At 33.4% G+C, this 23,017-nt stretch overlaps 1 protein-coding gene across 3 annotated transcripts in view; it reads left to right on the top strand.

Moving 5' to 3' along the window:
* The window catches only part of LOC108913214 (signal-induced proliferation-associated 1-like protein 1), a 157,881-nt gene extending 135,905 nt beyond the window's left edge, over positions 1 to 21,976 (top strand). For all 3 annotated transcript variants that reach the window (XM_023455180.1, XM_023455179.1, XM_023455181.1), the window contains 5 exons: positions 2,905 to 3,408; positions 5,508 to 5,883; positions 8,680 to 9,160; positions 15,135 to 16,300; positions 21,174 to 21,976. In XM_023455180.1, the coding sequence (XP_023310948.1) occupies positions 2,905 to 3,408; positions 5,508 to 5,883; positions 8,680 to 9,160; positions 15,135 to 16,300; positions 21,174 to 21,387 (2,741 nt within the window). In that variant the 3' untranslated portion in view covers positions 21,388 to 21,976. The remainder of the gene's footprint in view (positions 1 to 2,904; positions 3,409 to 5,507; positions 5,884 to 8,679; positions 9,161 to 15,134; positions 16,301 to 21,173) is intronic.
* Positions 21,977 to 23,017: the final 1,041 nt, after the last annotated feature.

The following is a 23,017-nucleotide window of genomic DNA, read 5'->3' as shown; positions in this document are numbered from 1 at the left end:
ATCTTCTTCAAGGATAGCTTCCTTGGATGAAAATAAACTCATTTAGATCAATATTAGACAAAAAATAAAAATGTTTTACATCAGATTTTTAGGATAACTGTGTCGTTGCTAAAGATATTTCAATAATTTTTTTCTTTTTTTGAGATAAGCCACTATGAATTTGAATTTATATTTTTAATTAGAAACTAGTAGTTCCAAAGAAAAACTTCAAGTTTTTTTGGTGCTACAGATTTTGAGAAAACACAAACAAATATTTGAGATGTCAATTTTACTTTTACAAATAAACAATCGTGTCTAAATCGTCACTGACAACAGTTCATAATTTAGAGGTAGGGTAAACTATAAATAATTGTCATTTACTTTTTTGCTAAAATTGCAAATAAATCTTTTTTATGATTTAGATCAATTTACCACCATTCAAAAAACTATTTTTANGTGCACGTGTGCGTGCACCTGGCATTTTCTCGTTTTTTTTAGATGTGTTTTGCCGGAATTTGAAAGAATGAAATAATCGTACTATTTTTACTATAAACGTATTTCCTGTAGCGACATCTATATGAATATTGTAGTACTTTGTTAGATGAAACGGGACTTCAATTACCGTTCTTAAAGATCAAGATGTTTTATCATCTGGATATTAAAAATAGGCAAAGATATATATTGGCTTAAGGAGGTTTATCGGGTACGTCTAAAGTCAAATGAGAGTTTCTGTAGATTCGCTAGTGACTAAAGTAGTAAGCCTTTAGATTTGGCAATGTTGCACTTGGCTGGCGCGCTCGGCTCGGCGTTCGCTCGTTCGCGTTCGATCATTCTGTTTGTTTGGATGCCCAAGCTTGACATATATATCATATGTCACACCTTCGAATTTTAAATAATACGTTACGTTGAGAACCGCGGCGTTGCCGCTATCACGAATATGGAGTTAAGTTAGTCAACGACAGCAGTTTGAAGGAGAATTATTATAAAATATGTATCTTACAAGTACCTAATCGATTTCTACGAGCTGTCATACGGTTCCTTAGATATGGGTTTCCTATTTATACAAGTTGCTGTGGAAACTGTCAATTGATGCACATTCTAAGTGGAAAGACCAAAAAAAATCTGCATTCTCATAAGACTTCATACTAAATCGTGAAAAATTATTTTATTAATATCTCCTCTCTTAGGTATCCAAAGTAGTCATAATTTTTTATCCAAGATTTTCTTCATATTAATAAGCTTATATTAATTTTTTATGAATGTGTTTATCAATTGCGTATCAGGTACCTAAACCTCCTTAACTTAGAAAAGAAAGTTCGACAATTTTGTTCGCTTATAATATTTTACATAGTAAGATTGTTGTCCCCGATTTGTTGGCGTCTATTAATATTAATGTACCCGATATGAGAATGCGAACTAGATATAGACTTTTTAAAATATTTAATATTAATTCACCCCTAGAACAGTGTCTGTGTACGGTGAATAATTTGTTAAGAATATACGACATTGATATTTTTAATATTAGTCGGACTAAGCTACTCTCATACTTATGATACGTATACGATTGGGTGTTTTATGTACATTTTAACTGACATTTTTTTGTTTCCTTTCTTTGTTCTCTTTTTACATTGTATTTTGCATGTGTCTGGTTGTTTATACATTATTTTTAACTTGTTTTTTATATTAGCTAACATTTCTCAACTGTATACATGTAATTGGACTGTCCCTTTGTCTGTATGTATGCAGTATAAATAAATAAATAAATAAATTTAAAAAAGCTAAATCGTACTAAGGTTAAATGGTCTAAAACCCAAGGAAACTACCGATGAAATATATTTCCAAGGCAACGTTTGAGGCGGTACAGTTTTATTAACAAAATTAAATACGAACACCCGGCATGTTTTATCCGGTCAATCTCTATATGTATTATGAAATTACAAACAAGACCTTCGATCATGAATGATTATAAACCCCGTGACCAGAAACTTTGTCTGGAACAGTAATTTTATGTCCTTCACGTTGCCAATGAAACTTATTAAAACGGCAAGATGGAGATTACGTTAAAACATAATATTAGGATTTACCGGCTGGTGATTGGTGTAACTTTACCTGATATTTATTCAACATATCAGCGATTGCCTTATCTCGAACGTAGACGCAACGGTTTGTCATTGTTCGTAGTAAACGAATGATTAATATGGGTGAAGTTAAGATTTAGAGATTTTTGACTGCATACTAAAACAAAGACTGCCTTGGAAGTATGTAGGGTGTCCGAAAGTGAATGAGACGTATCTTCTTCAAGGNCTGACATTTTTATGGAAGTTCTAACAAGATAACATTATTTTTAGAAAATAAAATTGTACATTAGAAATTGGAGCCCGAATGGTAAAAACCCTAACCTTAAAAAAATTAGAACTTAAAATGTAATAGGAATGTAGCATAACTAGCGCCCTCTATGAAATATACAAAAAATAATTAGACCAGCGTATTTGGCATCCTTAAAAACCCCAGAATATTAAATTTCATAAAAATATTTTGCACCGTTTGGAAATTTTCGTAAAAATTCTGTTTAAAAAATTATATTTTGTCATTCTATATCTCGAAAACAAGAGGAGATAGACATATAGTTCATAAGACAAAAAATTCTTATTTTTTGTCGTACTATCACCCCCTGAATTTATGGGAGGTCTTTCTGAAACGCCCTATATATATTTTTTATTTAAATACACATGTTGAATTTCAATTTCGCATTCATGATGTTCATTGGTGAATTTCTTATGGTAATTTAAGTCATTTTTATCTATGGTGTAGTGTAGTGTTCATTCATATAATAAATTTTTGCTTAAAATATCAATCAATATCATGTCTGAAATAATGAGTGAGGTAGAATCAATTTGATTCTAACATAATTTTATTTTGTAATAGCCGACTCCACTGGCCTGTATTCAATATACGCACAGTACCAAGACTGCGAAATAATGTTCCACGTCTCCACTATGCTTCCCTTTACTCCAAACAACCGACAGCAGCTTCTGAGAAAGCGACACATAGGCAACGATATAGTAACCATCGTCTTCCAAGAACCTGGTTCTCTACCATTTACTCCCAAAGGCATACGATCTCAGTTCCAGCACGTTTTTATAGTAGTACATGCCATAAATCCGTGCACTGAAAATACCCATTATAAAGTGGCCGTGAGCAGGTCTAAAGAAGTGGAAGTTTTCGGACCTCCGATAAAGGAAGGTGCAGTGTTTCCCAAAGGGAAAGTATTCGCGGAGTTCTTGTTGGCGAAAGTTGTCAATGCCGAGAACGCAGCGCACAGGTCTGAGAAGTTCGTCACTATGGCCACAAGGACCAGGCAGGAGTACTTGAAGGACTTAGTTATGAATTATTCGACTTCTACGCCCGTGGACACAGGACAGAAGTTTTGTAAGTGCCTTTTTCTTTTTTAATTAACTAATTAATATATACCTACAGATGTTGTTTTGTCAAAAAAAATAATGATAAAAAACATTCGTACATATGTGGAATACATTAAAGTTTAAAATTCGACAAACCTAAATCTTGATTTCAATCGATACATCTCGTCAGTGAAGCCTCCAATCCAAAAGTGACTTAGATAAAAGTCGTTGATTTCATTGGGGGAAGCGGTTACTAACATTGAATTTGACCTTTACTGTGACCTTGAAGATTAGGTGAAGGTCAAACTCATAATTTTAAATGGGACTCCCATTTTTTTACTCTGAGAATGGATTTGGCAGAAAATTTTATATCTGGATGTGATCTCAAATTTGACCTTGAAGTTTTGCTTAAGGTCATAGCAAGAAATGGTGTAATTTCAAAAAATGTCTGTTTATTCTATGTAGTTATCAAACGTGGTGAAATTATTTATAAGTGAAGTATCACATTACAAGTTTAATTTTCTTATTTCTAGCTTTCACAAAATAAATATACTCAAAGATGATTTTACTTAAAATGTTTTTTTGCCATATTCTTTTCTTGAATACATTTAAGAAAACTGTTACTTAAGTTCTGATTTTTTTCACTTTTTTTCACTCTTTCCACCATTTTCCACATTTCATTGATAAACTTATCTATAGTGTTTTTTATATTATTTATTTTGTTTTGATACACTAGTTTATATCATAAAATTTGGTTTTCACATAATTTAGGCCCATAACTTGTAAGAATGGGTGTACAGAAAAACAAAATTTATTAAACTAACGCCAGTTTGTAACATTTTTTTCGACTATACTCGACGGCCAAAATTATAGATAGTGATTCATCGCTAGCTCTTGAACTAGTAAGGGGGATGAAGCGTGCCGGGAACGAAAATCCATTGGCGTGTCTGCGCAACAAGATATAGAAAATATTGAAAAAACATAATAAAACATAACATCTAATATTTTTTACGGTTTGCTATAACCGGCACTTTGATCAATTTTAATTATTACAGCATTTTAAAACGTCCCAGTTGTGTTTTTTTAATTTATAAATTTATTATAGCCATGGAATTAGACCCCTCGTCTACGCTTATGCTATGACGTTTCTCAGGTCGGGCAAATCAAGTCCGTTTACACCCACTAAAAAAGCATTTCCCTATTCCCTACCAAGTGCAAAAGACAGAGATAAAATATAGATCGACGTTCAGTGTAACTCAGTCTATACAAGATTATAGATTCTACCGATGTGCATGGAGAGCGGCACAAAGATAAATAATATTGAACCGTATAGAAATCATTTTATATTATTGTGTAATAGTGTTTTTATATTATGTATTAGTCACTCTTTATAATTTCGGCCGCCGAGTATAATTAACTATTTTTTAAATGAATTAGGCCTTAGAACTAACATCAGAATTTTTATTATAAATTAACAATAATCGACTTTTTTTTTGTTATTTTGCAAGAGTAAATCCAACAGAATAATATAAATTAATTTTGATGTTTTTCAAAATTTTAAAGAATGCTTTTTATAATTTTTTTGAAAAAAATGGTCTTATTTGTTTAAAGCTGGGCATACAATAAAATTATCAGGTTAAAAGTGTGCATACTCAAGATTTATGTACGCTCTACAAGGTATCCAGAAAATGGTGGGCAATTTCATGGATTTTAGTAGGAATTGAAAAATAACATCACAAAATTCATATACTTTTTTTTTGCTTGGGTTCACTCTGTAGAGTTGTCAGCTCTTGAAGTTAAAAGTTAAAAATAAATTTTTTGTTTTGGATAATTTTTGGGTGCTTGCCTACTTTGGCAACCCAGAGACAGATGCCCCAAAGGTCTGCTTTTCTAATTTTTTATCACTTTTATTAACATTCTTGTACTTTTTTATGAGAAAAAGATATAGTTGTTTGGTATCGTGCAGCAAACTAAAATATTTAAAATTTGTTTTCACTTTATTAAATAAAGAGAAATTGGATACAGGATAGGTTTACTAAAACTCTAATAAATTATAGTAGCCTTTTTTTATTTTAAAATTGAAAAGTTAGCCAGATATTACATTTAACGATTTTGATTAATTTACAGCTATATTTAGTAGTAAAAAGAAAGACAAAATCCGTCCCCGGTTCATACCGGACCTATGCCAAAGAGGTGCCATTTTATGGCAAGTATTATTAGATGATAGCGGACAGAGCCAACAAATTGAGTGCTTCCTGGGTATTTCTTCGGATACATTCGTTTTAATTGAGGAACTCTCTAGACAAATCGTGTTTGTCACTCCATGCAAATCAATTTTGGGATGGTCCCCACAAACAACTAGTCTCAGGATTTACCATCATCAGGGAGAATGCATGACGATTCATATGAGGGACACGCATGCAGACAGGGATGAGCTGATGGAAATTATGGATAGGTTGAAGGCCGTTACATTTGGGCATGTTGCCCAGGAATTTTCAATTAGGTAATTTCAATTGAAATTTAAATAAGAACTCTTTTTTTGAAATGTTGGATGTCAATTCAGTTTTTTTTCTATTATAATGGGAAGTTGAATAAGTTTTCGCTGATTTGTCGTGAAAATTAATGTTTTATTTAAAGAAAAAATTTGTAAAAAACATGACACTGAAGGTGTTGTCTATTGCCAGCCACTACTTTTTTCATCTGTTCCCATCAAATGCAGAGCAGAAACTTGAAACCATGAATATTTGGCTTTGCCAATGATGTTTCATTTACAATTAATAAGGCCTGCACATACATATGCGGTAATGTAGCGGTGGCGTTATTTGAAGTAAAACATATTAGCGCGGTGACATTTGTGATAACCCGTTTTTATAAAATCATCACCAAACGTCCTATTAGCATTTAAAATTAATGCTGAAATTGAAGGTTTTTTAAAAATAGAATGCTGAAATTGAAGTTTTGCTCTTTATTGAGGATCTTTGCTATTTCATCCTGAGGGTTGCTTTCGCTGTACAGCAAAAATAAAACNGTGGTGACATTTGCGATAACCCGTTTTTATAAAATCATCACCAAACGTCCTATTAGCATTTAAAATTAATGCTGAAATTGAAGTTTTTTTAAAAATAGAATGCTGAAATTGAAGTTTTGCTCTTTATTGAGGATCTTTGCTATTTCATCCTGAGGGTTGCTTTCGCTGTACAGCAAAAATAAAACGCTCTCTCAACGGTAAAAATAAAGTATTTTTATTGAAAACTAAGTTTGTAAAAAAAAGGACGTGTTGTCGGGGCGAGCGTTCGCTGGAGAGTATGCACAGCAGAAATCCAAGTCGCGTAAAACCTCGTCAATGAAGTGTTGAAAAGTTTGAGCTGCTTTGCGTAACCCAAAGGTCATGTGTGTAAACTCAAATAACCCAAAAGGTGTAGTGACAGTCGTTTTGGGAATGTCTTCTTCCGCGACGGGCATTTGGTGAAATGCGCGAATCAGGTCAATGATCGAAAATAAATTCCTACCTCAAAGAGATTGTGCAAAGTTCTGAATATGTCGCACAGAACATAGGTTTGGACGCGTTTGTGTGTTAAGCCTATGATAATCGCCACATGGCCGCCATTCTTCACCCTTTTTTGGCACGAGGTGTAAGGGTGACGCCCAAGCACTGCTCAAAGGACGAACGATACCTAATTTCAGCATATTGTCGAATTCCTTTTTTGCTGCCCGCAATTTGTCTGACGCTAATCTACGTGGCTTTTCAGCGACAGGGCGACCAGTTGTTATTTCGATATAGTGCCTGGTTCGGTGTTGTACAGCCGCAGAAGGAGCTGTAGGACGCCTAATGTCCGAATACTGCTTGAGTAAGAGATGAAACACGGATTCCCCGGAAACCGTTCTGACAGAGGGTGACGCAGAATGCGCGAGTTGACCTGGAGACGTAATTTGCGTTGTTTCATCAAGCAGTCTTTTGTAGTGCACGTCCACCAGTAGTCCATAAAAAGATAAAAAATCTGCATCAATTATTATCGGTTTAGAAACATCCGCGACGACAAATTGCCATGTAAAACAGCGATGCAACGGGAGATTTGATGTCATTGTCACTAGCAATTGAGGTACCATTTGCCACGGAAAGTTCGTATGTCGATTTCACTAGCGCACGCCGATATACACAAAGATCAGCACCTGCATCGACGAGAAACTGTATCCTGGAGTACATATCCGTAACGTACAAATGGCATGGAATCGGGCACGGGTCGCTGTTCATCATCATCTACTACCCGTCTCGTTTCCCAGACAATACGTGCACGGATCGCGGCACAGTCACCAAAACATTGATGATACCAGCACTGACCACTGTCACTGTCACGGGTTCGCGATCTGTGTTTCTCGTCGACTGTCGCCGCGGTTCACTCTTCGTGAATAGCTTCGCCATTGCCTGCGATATCTCCACTAACTGTTGCTCGATGCGATTCAGTCCGTCGTCTTCTTAACGGGTATGATTTTTGACATAGTTTCCTTGTTTGAGGCTCATGTTGCTTACTGCGTTAGACGAATTAAAAACCACTCTAATTGCACAAAATCGCGTACTTTGACTGAATGACGGTTGAAAAATCACGTCGGGGTCACCACTTGAGGGTTGTTTTCGCTGTACAGCAAAAATGAAATGCTCTCAATGGTAAAAATAAAGTATTTTTATTGAAAACTAAGTTTGTAAAAGATCTGTTGTCGGGGCGAGCGTTCGCTGGAGAGTCCCCTTTGGTATGGAGTCGCTAGCAGAAGTACCCTGTTGCGTCCCGGGTGGCGTTCAGGATGGTGCTATTGACGTACTTAAAAATGGATCACTTGCAGCATGTGTACCCACAATCCTGTGCTTTATTTTTCATATAAACATTTTTATAATGAGGATGAGACAAATCATACAATACACTGTGGCTTTTTACACAGTCTATAAGTTTTCTCGTGAAATTATCGTCACTAGCCATATGACAGCGTGCGGTAACGGACGGTCAAACACAACAAGAGGCATCTTATGGCTACCGCATTGTAGAATGCTATAAAGACCACTTGTACCGCTCACAAGCAGCGACACATACGTTTTGATACATTTGTTTCTATATGTTACATTCAAATGCCATTCAAGATGCCAAAAAATTGATGTTTTTTACAAATTTTTTTAAATAAAGTGTTAATTGTCACGAAAAAACAAAGAGAACATATTCAACATCCTTTTACGTTTTTATGTGAAATGTGAAATATGTTTTAACAAATTTAAGGACTGCTCTTTAAAAACCTATTTGGTTGTGCATTTCAGCCGAAACATTATGGGTCAATTAGGATTTCATGTTCAACCCGACGGCATTGTAACGCTCGTGGAAAGCGCCGGTCAGGCTTGGCAGGCAGGGCTGCGTCAAAATTCCCGCCTGGTAGAAATCTGTAAAGTTGCAGTTGCGACATTGACTTACGATCAAATGGTGGATTTATTGAAGACTTCTCTCACCGTTATTTTGACTGTGATACCACCGCTGTCAGACGGGTCTCCCCGTAAGGGATGTACTTTGCAGAACTGCAAGTATAACGAGGCTCATTACGAAGGCGATTACGAGAGTTCCACAAACGATGAGAATAAAGGAAGAAGAGCGCCACAGATGCAACAAGCCGTGGTGGGACACCACAGAAGGATCTACGAGAGGAGCTTTTCACCTCCGAGAAGCAGCAATAGTTCCGGCTACGGAACTGGAAGCAGCAGCAAATCGTTTCATGGTCAAGAGTCGAGATTTGCAACCAACACAGAGGTGAGCAAGTTTTTTTTTATTAATTATTTACCATCTATTTAAAAAAGTAGTGCAGTAGGTAGTCGAGATTCTCAGTTCATCTTTTAATTTCAAGTTTGTTGTCTTACATAGCTTATTATAAAGAGGATGTTTTGTAAGTAGACTTAGCGAGAGGTGTAGGTAGCATTATGTTTTCCATTAGATAGTTATTTTCCGTTTGGAGGTGATCGTATAATGGAACAATATTCATAAATTGAAAATTAAATATTACTTCAAAAGATACTTAAATATTCAAAGAAAACTGTCCAAAGTTACAATGGGCCCATATACAGAGTCTACATAAATGATTACAACCAACGTGAATGCTAAGGTTAGGTAACCCAACATTGCACAACTGGTACTGTCAACTAAAAATCCCTAAATCTTAGCCTGATCAATATTAATGATTCGTTTATAATAAACAATGACAAACTGTTACATCTACGCTCGAGATAATGTGATTGCTGATTGGTTGAATAAAATCTAAAATATTAACCAGTCATCAGCCAGTGAAATGTATTTTAATGTAATAATTTTTAATTTTACCAAAATTTATTTGCCAACTTAAAGGAAATAAAATTACTGTTTCAAACATGATTACTGGTCGCATGGCCTGTAACTATTTATGAAGTTTTATGTACAATCTTTATAAATAATTTTTATTCTAAAAATATAATCTAAGTGTGTGAATTTTTCTGCAATTAAAGATGACAATATCACAAGCAAGATCTATAAAATTTATTATGATGGTATGTTTTTAACCTGTACCTAGGAAGCATTAACCAATTCTTGCGTTAATGGGTAGTTTGTAAATGGTTATACAGGGTGATTTATTAATAATGGGACAGAGCTTAAAGACAGGTTCAAAATAGAGCATTTAAGCCAAATATGCCTTATCCGAATGTTGCTCCTTTTTGATCTACAGGGTGTTAAAGTTGAAAAAATATGTTAGATTTTTTTAAATATCTTGAGCATCTTTGAACGGATTGTCTTGAAAGTTTGTACACCTATGTTTTCTGAGGTGGTAATTACGGAAATGGTAACTATTTTGCAATCACGTCTAGGATGCGCTAGTTGTAGTGTTCCGTCAAAGTAAACATATGTCAAACTTTTTTGTCCTTCAAAAATCTGAATTTCCAATAAGAAATTATTAAACTATGTTCAATTCTAAATAAAAAAGATATACCTGTTAAAAATCGATAAACTTAACCGTTTTCGAAATAAGAACGATTTACTATTTCTTTACAAAATTATTTGTTTAAACGTACGCCCTTAAATAAGATGACTTAAATGAAGTTGTCCGCTGTCAATAAAATGTCATGTAATGTATTATTTATGTCAATTCTAAGCAACTTATAAATACTAGACAGTTTAGTTCTTCTTCGTTTGTGATTTTTTTCATTAAAATGCCGTGTCTTAATGATTATTCATTTGTTGAAATGAGAAACATGGTACACACCTGGCTTGAACGGTTTTAAAGTTTGATAAAAATTACACCAAAAACTGGCAGCGGGGTTGGATTCCTGATCACAAACCTAAACAGGATCCGTTTTTATGTAAATCGGATCTGTTAGTTTTTTCGAGAAAACACGATTTTTCATTATTGACCCTCGCAATGTTTTTTTCTTGACCGCTGTATCATTCCAAAATCATTGGCAGGGCTTTTCTGGAGGGATAATAAGTAAATCTATCAAGAAGTCACTCCCGACAGTTGTTATTGTGATAGATGTTTACAGAAAATCGTAGAAGAACAATGAAAATAATAATAAAAGCGCGCGCGCATGCCGATTTTTCGCCGATGACAAGTTATGACTATTACATGAAATTCTCTGGGGATTTGAATCCAGTTCGTGTTAGTCAAGTTAATCAGTTGAAAATCTCGAAACCGTAAACAAAAAAACTTTGAAGCTCAAGACTTATGGGGATCAAGCATTTAACTCGGATGGTCAGGGGCATAGAAAGTATGTGAAATATTTCCACAGTACTGTTAAAACACCAATATTTCAGGAACACGACGATATGTGTGTGATGGAAAAATGCGTGATTCCGGAACTCCATATTCTACAAGGATTTGTGAATCACGTATTTTGGGAAATATTATGCCCTGTTGTTGGGCGAGAAAAATCTCTTTTATGGCCGCAAAATGGTCAATATGTGAGGGTAATGCTTGTAGGAAGCTCCTTAAACAGGCAGATGCGCTTTTTGAAGATATTTATGCTGAAGTCGGGCTATTTAGACTGATTCCATTTGTCAGCGTTTTCAAGGCTATGGACACAGTCATTTACAATTGTTTTTCTCTAAGAGCAGCAAGTTTACAGCTTATTGAATCGGAAATCCTTCTTTTGAGAAGATGCTATGTTGCTCTGGAAGCAACCATACCATTGAAAATTCACGTTCTCTTAGACCATACTATTGAAGGTTTGAAGTTAATAAGTAACAGTGGACTAGGCCTTTGGTCCGAGCAAGCTGGGGAGTCGATTCATCGCGAGTTCCTCGGGGTTTGGGAAAGATATAAAGTAAATTCTAAAACTAATAAAATTTATGTAGACCGGTTACTCAATGCTGTGGTAGAGTTTTCTTCCAGGCATTTATGAATGTATGTATGTACACAAACCAACATTACTTTTTGTTTTTCGATTTATTTTTGTTGTCTCATAAAGAGTTGTGGGTCAATAAACGCCTTTTGTAAGTCACTTATTCATATATTTACTTATTTATCCCTCCAGGAAAGCCCTGGCAATGATTTTGGAATGATACAGCGGTCAAGAAAAAAAAGTTGCGATGGTCGATAATGAAAAATCGCGTTATCTCGAAAAAACGAGCAGATCCGATTTACATAAAAACGGATCCTGTTTAGGTTTGTGATGAGGAATCCATCCGCTGCCAGTTTTTGGTGTAATTTTTATCAAACTTTAAAACCGTTCAAGCCAGGTGTGGGTATGTGTTTATGCCCAAGAAAATTATTGTGGTTGTCATGCAGCAGGGATCGCCTGCCTAACAGTTTATACGATATGCGATACGTGTCGCCCAGTACACGATTATAACGGTTCTTTGTTAATATTTGTTTTGTATAATAATTGTAGAAATGTTTCCTATGTATGATCCAGTATGTACCTATTTTATTGGAAACACCATTCTCCAGATGGAAAATAGAGGACAAAAAGGATTTTGTAAATTGCGAGAGACCTGTGCCTTATTCTCTCGATATGGAAAAAGGGGAAGTCAAAAGACGTGTACGATCGAAAGCTTCGGAATGAATGGTATTCGGAGTATAAGTGGTTGTGTGAGTGTTAATTTAAAAAAACTTTTCTGTATGCCGTGTTTAATTGTGGGTGTAAAGTCGGGCGTGTGGAATAAGAAGGGATTTAACAATTTTGGGAACGTCACGCGAGGTTGTCGTAACCACAAAGCTTTTTTGGAACATACATGTACGGTGTGTGTTAATGTCCGCAGTCCACAAGCTGAACTAATATTTATATTTTTTATAAAATCTAAATGAAAATCCTTCTCATGAACGTCAGTTTTTCAGTAATATTGCAAATGCAACTAAAAATTTCCAGATTCATTTAAAACCGTTTGATCTTGAAAATTCGAAAATTTTTGCCAGCGGCGCTTTTTTTTTTTTCTTTTCAATGAATATGTTTCACCTATTCTCAATGTCACCAGCCGCCACTGCAACAAAAATAGGTTAATTGATAGATTTTGCCCCAAAACAACTATCCATACATAAAATTAAATAACTTACAAATTAAATATTAAAAAAAAATCCACATCAAAAAGAGAAAAAACATACAAATAGGTATATTTTATGACATCTTTAGTCCCTCTACCTTCTTTACAAATGTGGGCCCATTTTTGCCTGGATGGAAAAAAATATAGTTCTAAAAACTAAGTTAAATGGTTCCATTATACTTTTCCACTGAAGTTTCATGTAGATTCTAAAAATTAATATGGGTTAATAGTTAATGTCTCCAATATTATGTATATAACCACTCAAGGAAACATAACTAACAAAAATAATTTAATAAATTATTAAATAACAAACTTATAAAAGATATAAACGGTTTTTTCAATTCTGAAAAATTAATTCTTAAAATTGAAAATGACGTCACATGTGTTTCCAATATTTTCAATCCCACCTACAGCTATTATTTTTATTTATATAGTTGTATGAATTTTCCTGAAGTGTCAGAGTTTTGTATCAGATAAAACAAATGAATATCGCAAAGGTGTCAAAATAAACCGACCTTTGTTTTTTTTATGAAACTAGCTGTATATTTTTATAAACACTGTTTTATTTTATAATTACGATAATATTGATGGATCTATTGCTCTCAAACTGGATTTCTAAAAATTCAAATTATCAGACACTGATGTAAGAACAAAGATATCGCCAAAAGATTCTGACATAAATTCACTGTGTTAAAAAGAGATTATTGTCAGTTCTATGACAACTAAAGCACACAATTCTGTGATCCCTCAAGTTTTATATCCGAGATTAATCCTGAAAGTTCTAAAATAATCCCAAATGGATTTGTTTTTCGGAAATATTGCAAATGCAACTAAAAATTTCCAGATTCATTTAAAGCTGTTTGACATTGAACATTTGAAACTTTTCGCCTGCTGCGCTTTTTTTTTTCTTTATAGTCAATCAATGAATATGCTTCACCTATTCTCAATGTTACGAGCTGCCACTGGACTAAAACCAATATGCAATCGAGCCAGGATAACATATCGTATTTCTGTATTCTAAAGATTACTTTTTGTTTACACTTATGGCACACTTTTTTGGTCCTTTGCGTAATGGAACAGCAGCAAAATAAAAAAAATTTGAGTACTCAAAAATTGAAAGGTCATTCCTAAGTTTTTGAGCTTGCTTATATCAAATTTTGGCTCAAAATTAAAAAAAGAATGGCGGACCGGAAGTAACTATGTATTTGTGTTATTGAAAAGAATCTGATGATAGTGGGAATTGACGGCTCCATAGTCATTTACTGAAATCTCGAAAAAATAAATTTAAAAAAAAAAATAAAATGACTTACCGAAAGTGAATACTAGCGTTACGAAGAATATCTGATTTTTGTTGAAATCGAGAAATTAATGGTTTCGAAGTAAGTGTCTTACGAAACAAAAAATTTCGACAAAAATTAAATGACGGACGGAAGTAAATATTTGGGTTACGAAAAGCATCTGAAATTGGTAAACAATGTATTTTTTTCAATGAACATTATTGTGAATCAAGAAAGATTTAGATAGTTTCTTGAAATTTTATTTACCAAAATCTCGATTTGGGCATCTAAACTTGACTGAAATTCAACTTAAATTTCTGCCCAAGGCAACATAAAGCAATATCAAGCAACATGAGATTTTTTGTTTCCAAAGCAAGTTCTGCAGAATTCTGCAGCAGATTTTTATCAATTTTGAATTATAATGACATCTTCTATGCTTGAAAATGTTAAAAAGTCTGGGATCTCACACGATCATAATTTTTCGTATACTTTTCTTAAATGATCATACTGACATTAGCTGGAAATGCACACATACAACTCTATTTTGAACACACAGTACAAAACTAACCTTGTCTCGAGCTTCGATGAAAGTTTCGTCTCAAACCTTGACAGAAACTTCTTTTCAAGTCTCGAGAGACCTCATGGAGTTCAATCGAGGTCATATCCTTATTATTAGATACAGACTTATCAAATCTAAATTTAAAATTTATTATGGCTAACAATAAAATTCATATTTAAAAATGTATCTGATATTACTTATTTGTGACGTTCATTTCCGTGATGTGATACAAAATTCTGGCACTTCATACATCTGTTATATTTAACATTATATTCTGTTCTGAAAAATGACGGCTGTAAGTGAATGCAAAATATAGATAGGAAAACGCACCTGTATTATATTTTAGGAAAAAAATTATTATAAAATTAGTACATATTTATATTTTTAGGGAACTTTGACCAGTTCCTCCAGTGGACATTCAAGTGACGACAAATGGTATGACATTTTACAAGAATTAGACCCTCCTCCAGTTCCCATGAAAAACAATCAACACAGTTCTCGAACGCTCCATCCAAACAACACTTTCCCTTCGACACCAAAACGTAACAATTCACATCAAGTACCACAAATGCAACAACCACCACATAACCACTACACAATCCAACACAACAAGATTCAAGTCAGCAACTCGCTACCGTTGCAACACGTTAATGTTTCGCAACCCTTGAGTGCAGCTCTTCACACTAATACTAGTGAATTAGATCTGTGTTACAAGATGGAGAAAAACAATATTATTAAGCAGCAGAACGAACGTATGAGGCAAGAGAACGAGTACATTGTCACGAGAGCTCCGAGAGTAGCCGATTATTCTACAGTACAATCATTGAACAATGAGTTTGGAAGGCTAAATATAAACGATGGTCACTCTACCGACAGTTCTATAAGTGACCGAATGAACCTGATTGGTAGTGAAGACGAACTATCTAACGGGAGTGGAAACATGTCACCAAAAGCACGAAGAACTGCAAAACATGTTAACATGTCCCAGTCGGCGGCATATTCCAGCAGGAACCAGAGTCCTAGGTCAATAAATGGCGAGGCAAAGTTACGGCCTGGAGTCACCGCACGATCTTCTAATCGTAACAGCGCCAATCTTTCCTCTACCAATTTCCAGGAAGAGCTGTTGCGTTTAATAAATCCTGACAATATCGAGGCTGCTTCGGAACCAAAATTAAACAAAGAAATCAAATCGCACTCTAGAGAGAACCTGAATAACGCACTTACCGTCCACAAGACTCAACCCGAAGTGATCCTAACGATGGCTAGGCCAGCTACCGTCATTTCGAATGCGAGTACTACGTCAAGTCCCCTTCCCAATGAATTTAAGAGATCACAAGATGAATTAACATCACATTTGACTAGTCCCGGCAAGGCCAAGGTGATTACTTTTCCGGATAATTTCCCATTGCCCGAAGATAGCGATTGGCCCAGTTTGGTTGATGCTGCGACTAAAGTCGTGATGCAAGTTGGGTCCAACTCGGAGGTAAATAACGACCATGAAGTTAACCGACACTGGAGTGAAGAAGTACCAATGGACGCCTCCATTACGTCATCGTAAGTACTCTTTTAATAATTTTTACCGGTATGACATAATTTCCCAAAGTTTCCATTAGTGCGATAAAGTAGAAATTTGATATCTTTGGGGGGTTCTGTTATTCCTATCTCGATACATTGATTTTCTTTTAAAAGATACGGGGTGTTTTTCAATTTTGACCATTTTCTATGATTTTCTTTTTTGTTTATGAAAATATTTGATTTTTATAAATATATCTTTTATATGTGTTTTTGTGTAGATGTACGCGTTATTTTTATTTTTATAATTTGTGGTGTTTATATTTTTTAATAAAACACCCTATATTTTTTAAATTTTGAAAACTGCATAAAACTTCATTTCAAATTATGTACAGTGCCTTCATAAATGCCTGAGTCTCACGTGACCAGTCAACTCTATACTACCTGGAACGGACCCGCCTTGGGCGACAAGTGAGGCAAAACGATTGCTTAGGTAACCCACATCGGTTACGGATATCTATCTCTTTCTATCTCATGTTGGTTAATGGAACGCTCGCGCATTTTTTAAAAATATTTTTTTATTTTTCATGTTTATTTAGGAGTAAATGTGACTTTTTTTCATTGCTACTAGTACTTATATACCTATTAATTTAACAATTGCTAAATAAAACAAATTTTGTCATTTTTTGTCTTATTGTGGCACTTTTTCCATGCAATTCTAAATTTAATAGTTTACTATGGTGATACATTCGGCACTTTAAATATATGGCATTTGTTTTCCTAATGATTTGAATTTCGTGACATTCCTCACCAACAAATTCTTGAATTACAGGGTGTTTAGGTTTAAATAGATCTATATTTACAGCAAAATGATTTATAACTGTATTTATAATTTTTTGTTTCAAGTTTATTTTGCTTCTTAAAAGGTTTTCACTTTCTAATAGAAGGCGAATTTGTTTTTCTGCAAAATGTAAAATTTTATACACCACATTTGAAGCATAAAGAAGACCTCCTCGAGTGACAAAATTGGTGAATGAGCTTCTGGAGGGGCCGTATAAGAGTGGTCAGTAGATTTACTACCTCTATATAGTAATATTTCAATACAATGATTACATGTAGTGGCATTAATGAGGTTACGAACTATATATCCAGAAATATAACACTACGTTTTCTTGAAATTCACTCTATTTTTTTTCGTCTAAGCACCTAATTAAATTAACAATATCATCAGTATTTGTAGCCTCGTCCATATCTTGTTTTTGCCTACCTTCTGAATGGAATTCGAACGCAGGAGTGCAGTAACTTTCAAGCCAATTTGCACTGACACTTGAAGTTACTGAATTCCTGGTAAAGCAACTGTCTTAATGCCCATTTTAGTTGCTGGGTGTTTGGATTATTATTCCAACCACCTCTGGACCTAATGCAAGAAAAAAAAAATTCCAAGTGATCTTGTGAGTGCTTATATGTTAAAAAGTAAGTCAGTGGATTTAGTCACTGGCTAAACCTAATGTACTCTTCATTGTTAATATGAAACCTAAAGCAAATGTTTTACGCATATCGAGGGCGTCATATCAGAAGGGCGTAAGAGCCAAAGCAAATGTTTTACGCATATCGAGGGCGTCATATCAGAAGGGCGTAAGAGCCAGTATAGTCGGTTTTAGGTTTTTAGGGCGTACAACCTCATTTAATCAATTCGCTTAATAGCTTAATATATCAGAAGGGAGTATATATTCATAAACATCAAAACTCTATTCTAACGCATTTTACTTAGGCGTATGAACCAATTTTGCAAAACTATAATATCAGAAAGGCGTATGTCTGTAAAATTTCAGATTTCAGATTTGGTTGAGTTTTTGACCTAATAGGTGCCTTATACCCTTTCCCAAATGGATTTCTGCAATTTTAAATATCAAAAATTCTGTCTACGGTACGTAGATATATCACATTGGCATAACTGTTCAAAACCCTCGACACTGGTTTTTTGCAGATATTCAATTGCATCTGCCGCACCACTACATATTGTTTGTGCGGCAAGGCGAACATTCATAATCTTATTCTTGTAGTTGACATGATGAGAACTGAGTGAATTTGCCAATTTCAATTTTTCGGTAGTTTGAATTTCGTCCAGAGCTTTGATGTAATCCCAAGAAATTCTGTTCTTTTTAAACCACACACTACAAAGGACATGAAACTCATGGCATACTAGAATACAATAAATGTTTATCTTTACTAATATTGTACGTTTTGAACAAAAATAATCCCCAAACTATCTGAATTTTTTTTTAGATTTATACTTTCAAATTAACGAATTTTTTCGTTTAAAAGTATTTTTTGATTAAGAAGGTTGTGCTTTTAAAAATATAGGCCCTTTTGTGATACACTTTCATTCAGAGATAATGAAATGTTAATAAAATACAAAATGTTTCAGTGTATTTATTTGTTTCCAATATTTAAATATAAATTAATTTACCATATAATGCTAATGTAAACACAGCAAACAAAAAATTACCACCTTCGTTTTCCAAACAAAAATTTACTCTGTTTTTTATGCACTCAAATACGGGTTCAAGTTCATTTGGTGTAATAATGTTTATTTTAGAGATGGGCACTTTTCGGAAAAGTGTGTTACGGACATGTCAATGAAATGTCCAGACATGTCGGGAAAAGTACTTTTGACCTTGCATCTAATAAGGCACCTATGAATGACGTCATGTTTTCACAGATCACTGCTTGAGGGTACACAAAGCAAAATATTACTTTTATTCTAATGAATATGTGTCGATATATTTTACTTATTACCTACCTTTAGACTTTTTTTTTATAAACTGGTTTCTAATTTTCCCCGGACAACCAGTACACTTATTTAAATGTTTTTCCATCCAACTGGAATTCTTAAAAATTGTTTTTGCGCAGAAGTTACATTTATAATGATTTTTATTCAATTCAGAAAAATATAACCAAACTGTTGATTTTGGTGTCATACTTCATTTATAAACTGTTTGTGTATTAAATATTAAATTAAGAATCAACTGATTACTATTCACTAATCGTTAACTTTGCCCAAAATAATAAAATATGGACATATACAAGAGGTTATATTTTTAAAATGTCAATTTCAGCAACAATTATCAACAAAATTACAAGAAAATGGCTAAATATCTTTAATTTTACATGTACCAATCTCAAAAATTTTTTGCGGGAATTATGAATGCAACAAATAATTCCGCGCATGTGCATACAACTTTTCAATCTTGAAAAGTGTCCTCAGGACATGTCCACTTTTCACGACATGTCTGACGGACATGTCCAGCTGACATGTCCGTGGCACATCTCTAGTTTATTTTATCTTCAATTACTGCTCCCAGCTCTTCAAGTGTGTGGAGAGGATTTTTAAATATATTATTTTTGATATGGCTGAACAAATAAAAATCTAAAGGTGTGAGATCAGGATTTCGAGCAGGTTACGAACCCCTAGTAATCAATGTATCACCATAAAATTCCTGAAGATATCTTATAGTTTCTGCTACACTATGTATGTGCCATCTTGTTGAAAATACCCATACTGCAGTTCATCATCGTGCATTAGTTCCAGGGCTTGTAAAATGTTATGGTATCATCTCCATTTATTACTTCTCAGAAAAAGAATTGGGCCTATTCCTTTTTTGACATTGGTATCTTCTGAAAATGTAACGTTGTTTATTCCTTAAAATTATGTGAATTTTCTGGAGCCCTTGTTCTATAATTCTGACTATTTACATAAGCAGATAAATGTACCCATTTCGATAATATTGTATTCGTTGGTTGTGATCTGGAGGACGTAATTTTTGCACAATAGAAACCTTATAGGCGTGCATATGTGGCTGCTTCTTTAGTGCCTTGCGACAAGTCTCAACTGATACACCTACGGAGATATTACTAATATAATAGGTAATATGCACAGTTATTTATTGTAAATACACAAATTAACCAGAGTAAAACTGCAAGATTTTACATGTTGATAAAAGAAAATACATTATAAAGAAATAGTAATATTCAAAATTTTTCAAAATAGTTAATTATGGATTATTTTAGCTTAGGTTAAAAAATATACATTATTCAAACTATATTAAGTTTATGGCAGTACCTTTTCAAGTAGATATCTGCGAAACAGGTTTCTTAGGACTTTGCACCATTCTCTTATCATTTAATAAGGATTAATCTGTAGCTTTTAATCACATCATATATGATATTAGCATCAGCAAAGGCTTCAACAAATTGTTCAATGCAGGATTGTGAAGATTAAGACCAACTTCCATCTGCATTCCATATGCCACTGCAAAAATGTGCGATCAAAATGCATTTTTACGCAAATCTACAAGAAATAAGATTGTAACAAATAAAACATAACCATAAAATATTTGTTTTAACTTTTGAAGTGTTGAATTTTTGGAGTACTGAAAAAAAAGCTTTTTTTTTCAACTTAACAAAGATTAATAATAAAAAGCACATAAATACTAGTAAACATTGTTAATTTGTACAAACAACAAGCATAAAAACATGAAAAATTACAAACGTCAGTGGACTGAAATTTAATGTAGGGTGCTAGATGATGACTTTTCCAGGGTAATTTTGACACAACACCAACTTAAGAAAATCAAATTTACTGAGTGCCAAAATAAGTCTGGTCACTTGAGATTCAAGCACTGTATATCACTACAACATTCTTCATATCTGAAATTAACCTTTATAGAATTTTTTGTTCCTTTCAACTTTTATTTTAGCATTTTTTTCTCGGTTAATTCTCTTCCACATTAATGGACCATGCTGTATGTGGAGGTTAATGCTATTGTTTGTTTGATTGAGATTTTTAAACTTGAACAGTTTGTGCCAAAATTACATCACAGAACTTGTTTGTTAAACTTTCTTTTTCTTATAGAGTAAGTTCCAGTACTAGCGTGCCAGAGCTCCAAAGTCACGTGGCAGAGCTGGAATTGAAAGTGAATAGGGAAACAAGACGCCGAATGTCTCTGGAAAATGAAGTGAGACGTTTAACGGAAGAGAACAGGAAGCTACAGGATCAAGCCCAAGCCGCAGTACAGCAATTGAGGAAGTTCACAGAGTGGTTTTTTAAAAATGTTAAAAGGCAGTGAGAGGCTTTTAGAAATTGGTTAAGAATGTCTTTTAATACCTTTAGAATTTTTTAATGTTAAATTAATGAAACTTTAACATAACAGCGTTAACTTACATAAAATAAAATACTTATGTATTTTCTTCTTCTTGACATTTAAAATTGAAATTTTAAGAGTACTGTAAATATGTAAGATTTTTGATCTATTTTACTAATTACTGTAGATTATGCATGTTATAGTACAAAATTGTTATATTTATTTGCTTATTGTTGATAGAGAGGCGTTTCTTGGAGGAAGATGGCAAAATTGTATTCTTTGTTTGGAAAACGAAACTAGAGGTTTGCTTTTATTATAAAAAAATATATTTTAAAGTAGTTACCATAATACACGTAATGATAGAATCCAGAAATAAGAATTAAGATTTACTTAACTTATTATCGAGGTTTTAAAGATTAATTTAATTAATACTGACTGCACCACTTAAAAGGTTCATGAATTGATATTAAGAGGGCTCTACAGCAAATAGGCAACTAGCAATACATTTTTACAGATTTTATTACACAGTTTGTCTAAATATGATTTAATGCACAAATAACAGACTTTCTCCCCTTTTAACGCAGATTTTTTATAGAATGGACTTGGTTTGAAACTCAAATTACTTTTTGGTGTAAAGAAATTTGTAATTTACATTGCTGCTTGTTCAAAAGCCGCAAACTAACTTCATTTTATACACAATCTGTGTTTGAACGGTGGAAAGTCTGTTATTTGTAAATTAACTCATATTTAGACAAACTGTGTAATGAAATCTATAAAGATGTATTGCTGGTTGCCTATTTGCTATAGAGCCCTCTTAAACTGAATTTTATTTTGCAAATAAGAGTCTATTATTTAAATTTAAATGTCCTCGCAGCTTTTTGTGCTTAAAATAAAGAGGGTTAATATTTTTGCTCTTAATAAGTCAATTTATTGATAAATAAAGGAAGTGGCAGTGTGACTTTTCTGAAGTATTTTATGTTTACATCCCTAAGTATTTGATTTTTTAACAATATCGTCCAATAAAAATAAAACACCAAATCTATGTTGTATATAATGTAACCACAATGGCCTTATAAATAATTTGTGCCCAAAAGTAAAAAAAAAGTTGTTGGCAATATAATGTTTTATTTTAATTAATTATTTAAAGGATTAAATGTGTTGTCTATTACATTTTTGGGCGTTTTCGTTAACAATTTTTAAACTTGTTTTTTGACAACATCCAGTATCAGTTTTTGTTTTCTTTATTCTTTAAAAAAATAATTATTATTGTTAATTGTAAGTTATTTAATATTAATAATAAAAACCAACACCAAATCCAATGTAATATTAATATAGTGTACATTAAATATTTTAACAACTTGCATTCCTTAGTGTTTGTAATAACTATTATAATTATTGAATATTTGTTATCAGTTTATTTTATTATTCTTAATGTTATATTAAATATCTGTGACCTGTTAGATGCCTTAGACTAGAAGAATGGATAAATTTAATGAAGTATTATAAATAACTATGTAAATTTTTATATAATTATATTATTACAGTAATTTTTTTGTTTTAATTTTAATGTTCAGTGATCACATGAAAATTTATTGTTTCATCAAAAATAGTAAAT

Source organism: Anoplophora glabripennis, unplaced genomic scaffold, assembly GCF_000390285.2.
Source record: "Anoplophora glabripennis isolate ALB-LARVAE unplaced genomic scaffold, Agla_2.0 scaffold572, whole genome shotgun sequence".
Taxonomy (NCBI): domain Eukaryota; kingdom Metazoa; phylum Arthropoda; class Insecta; order Coleoptera; family Cerambycidae; genus Anoplophora; species Anoplophora glabripennis.
Note: the sequence above shows the minus strand (reverse complement) of the source record. Positions and strands in the feature narration are given on the sequence as shown.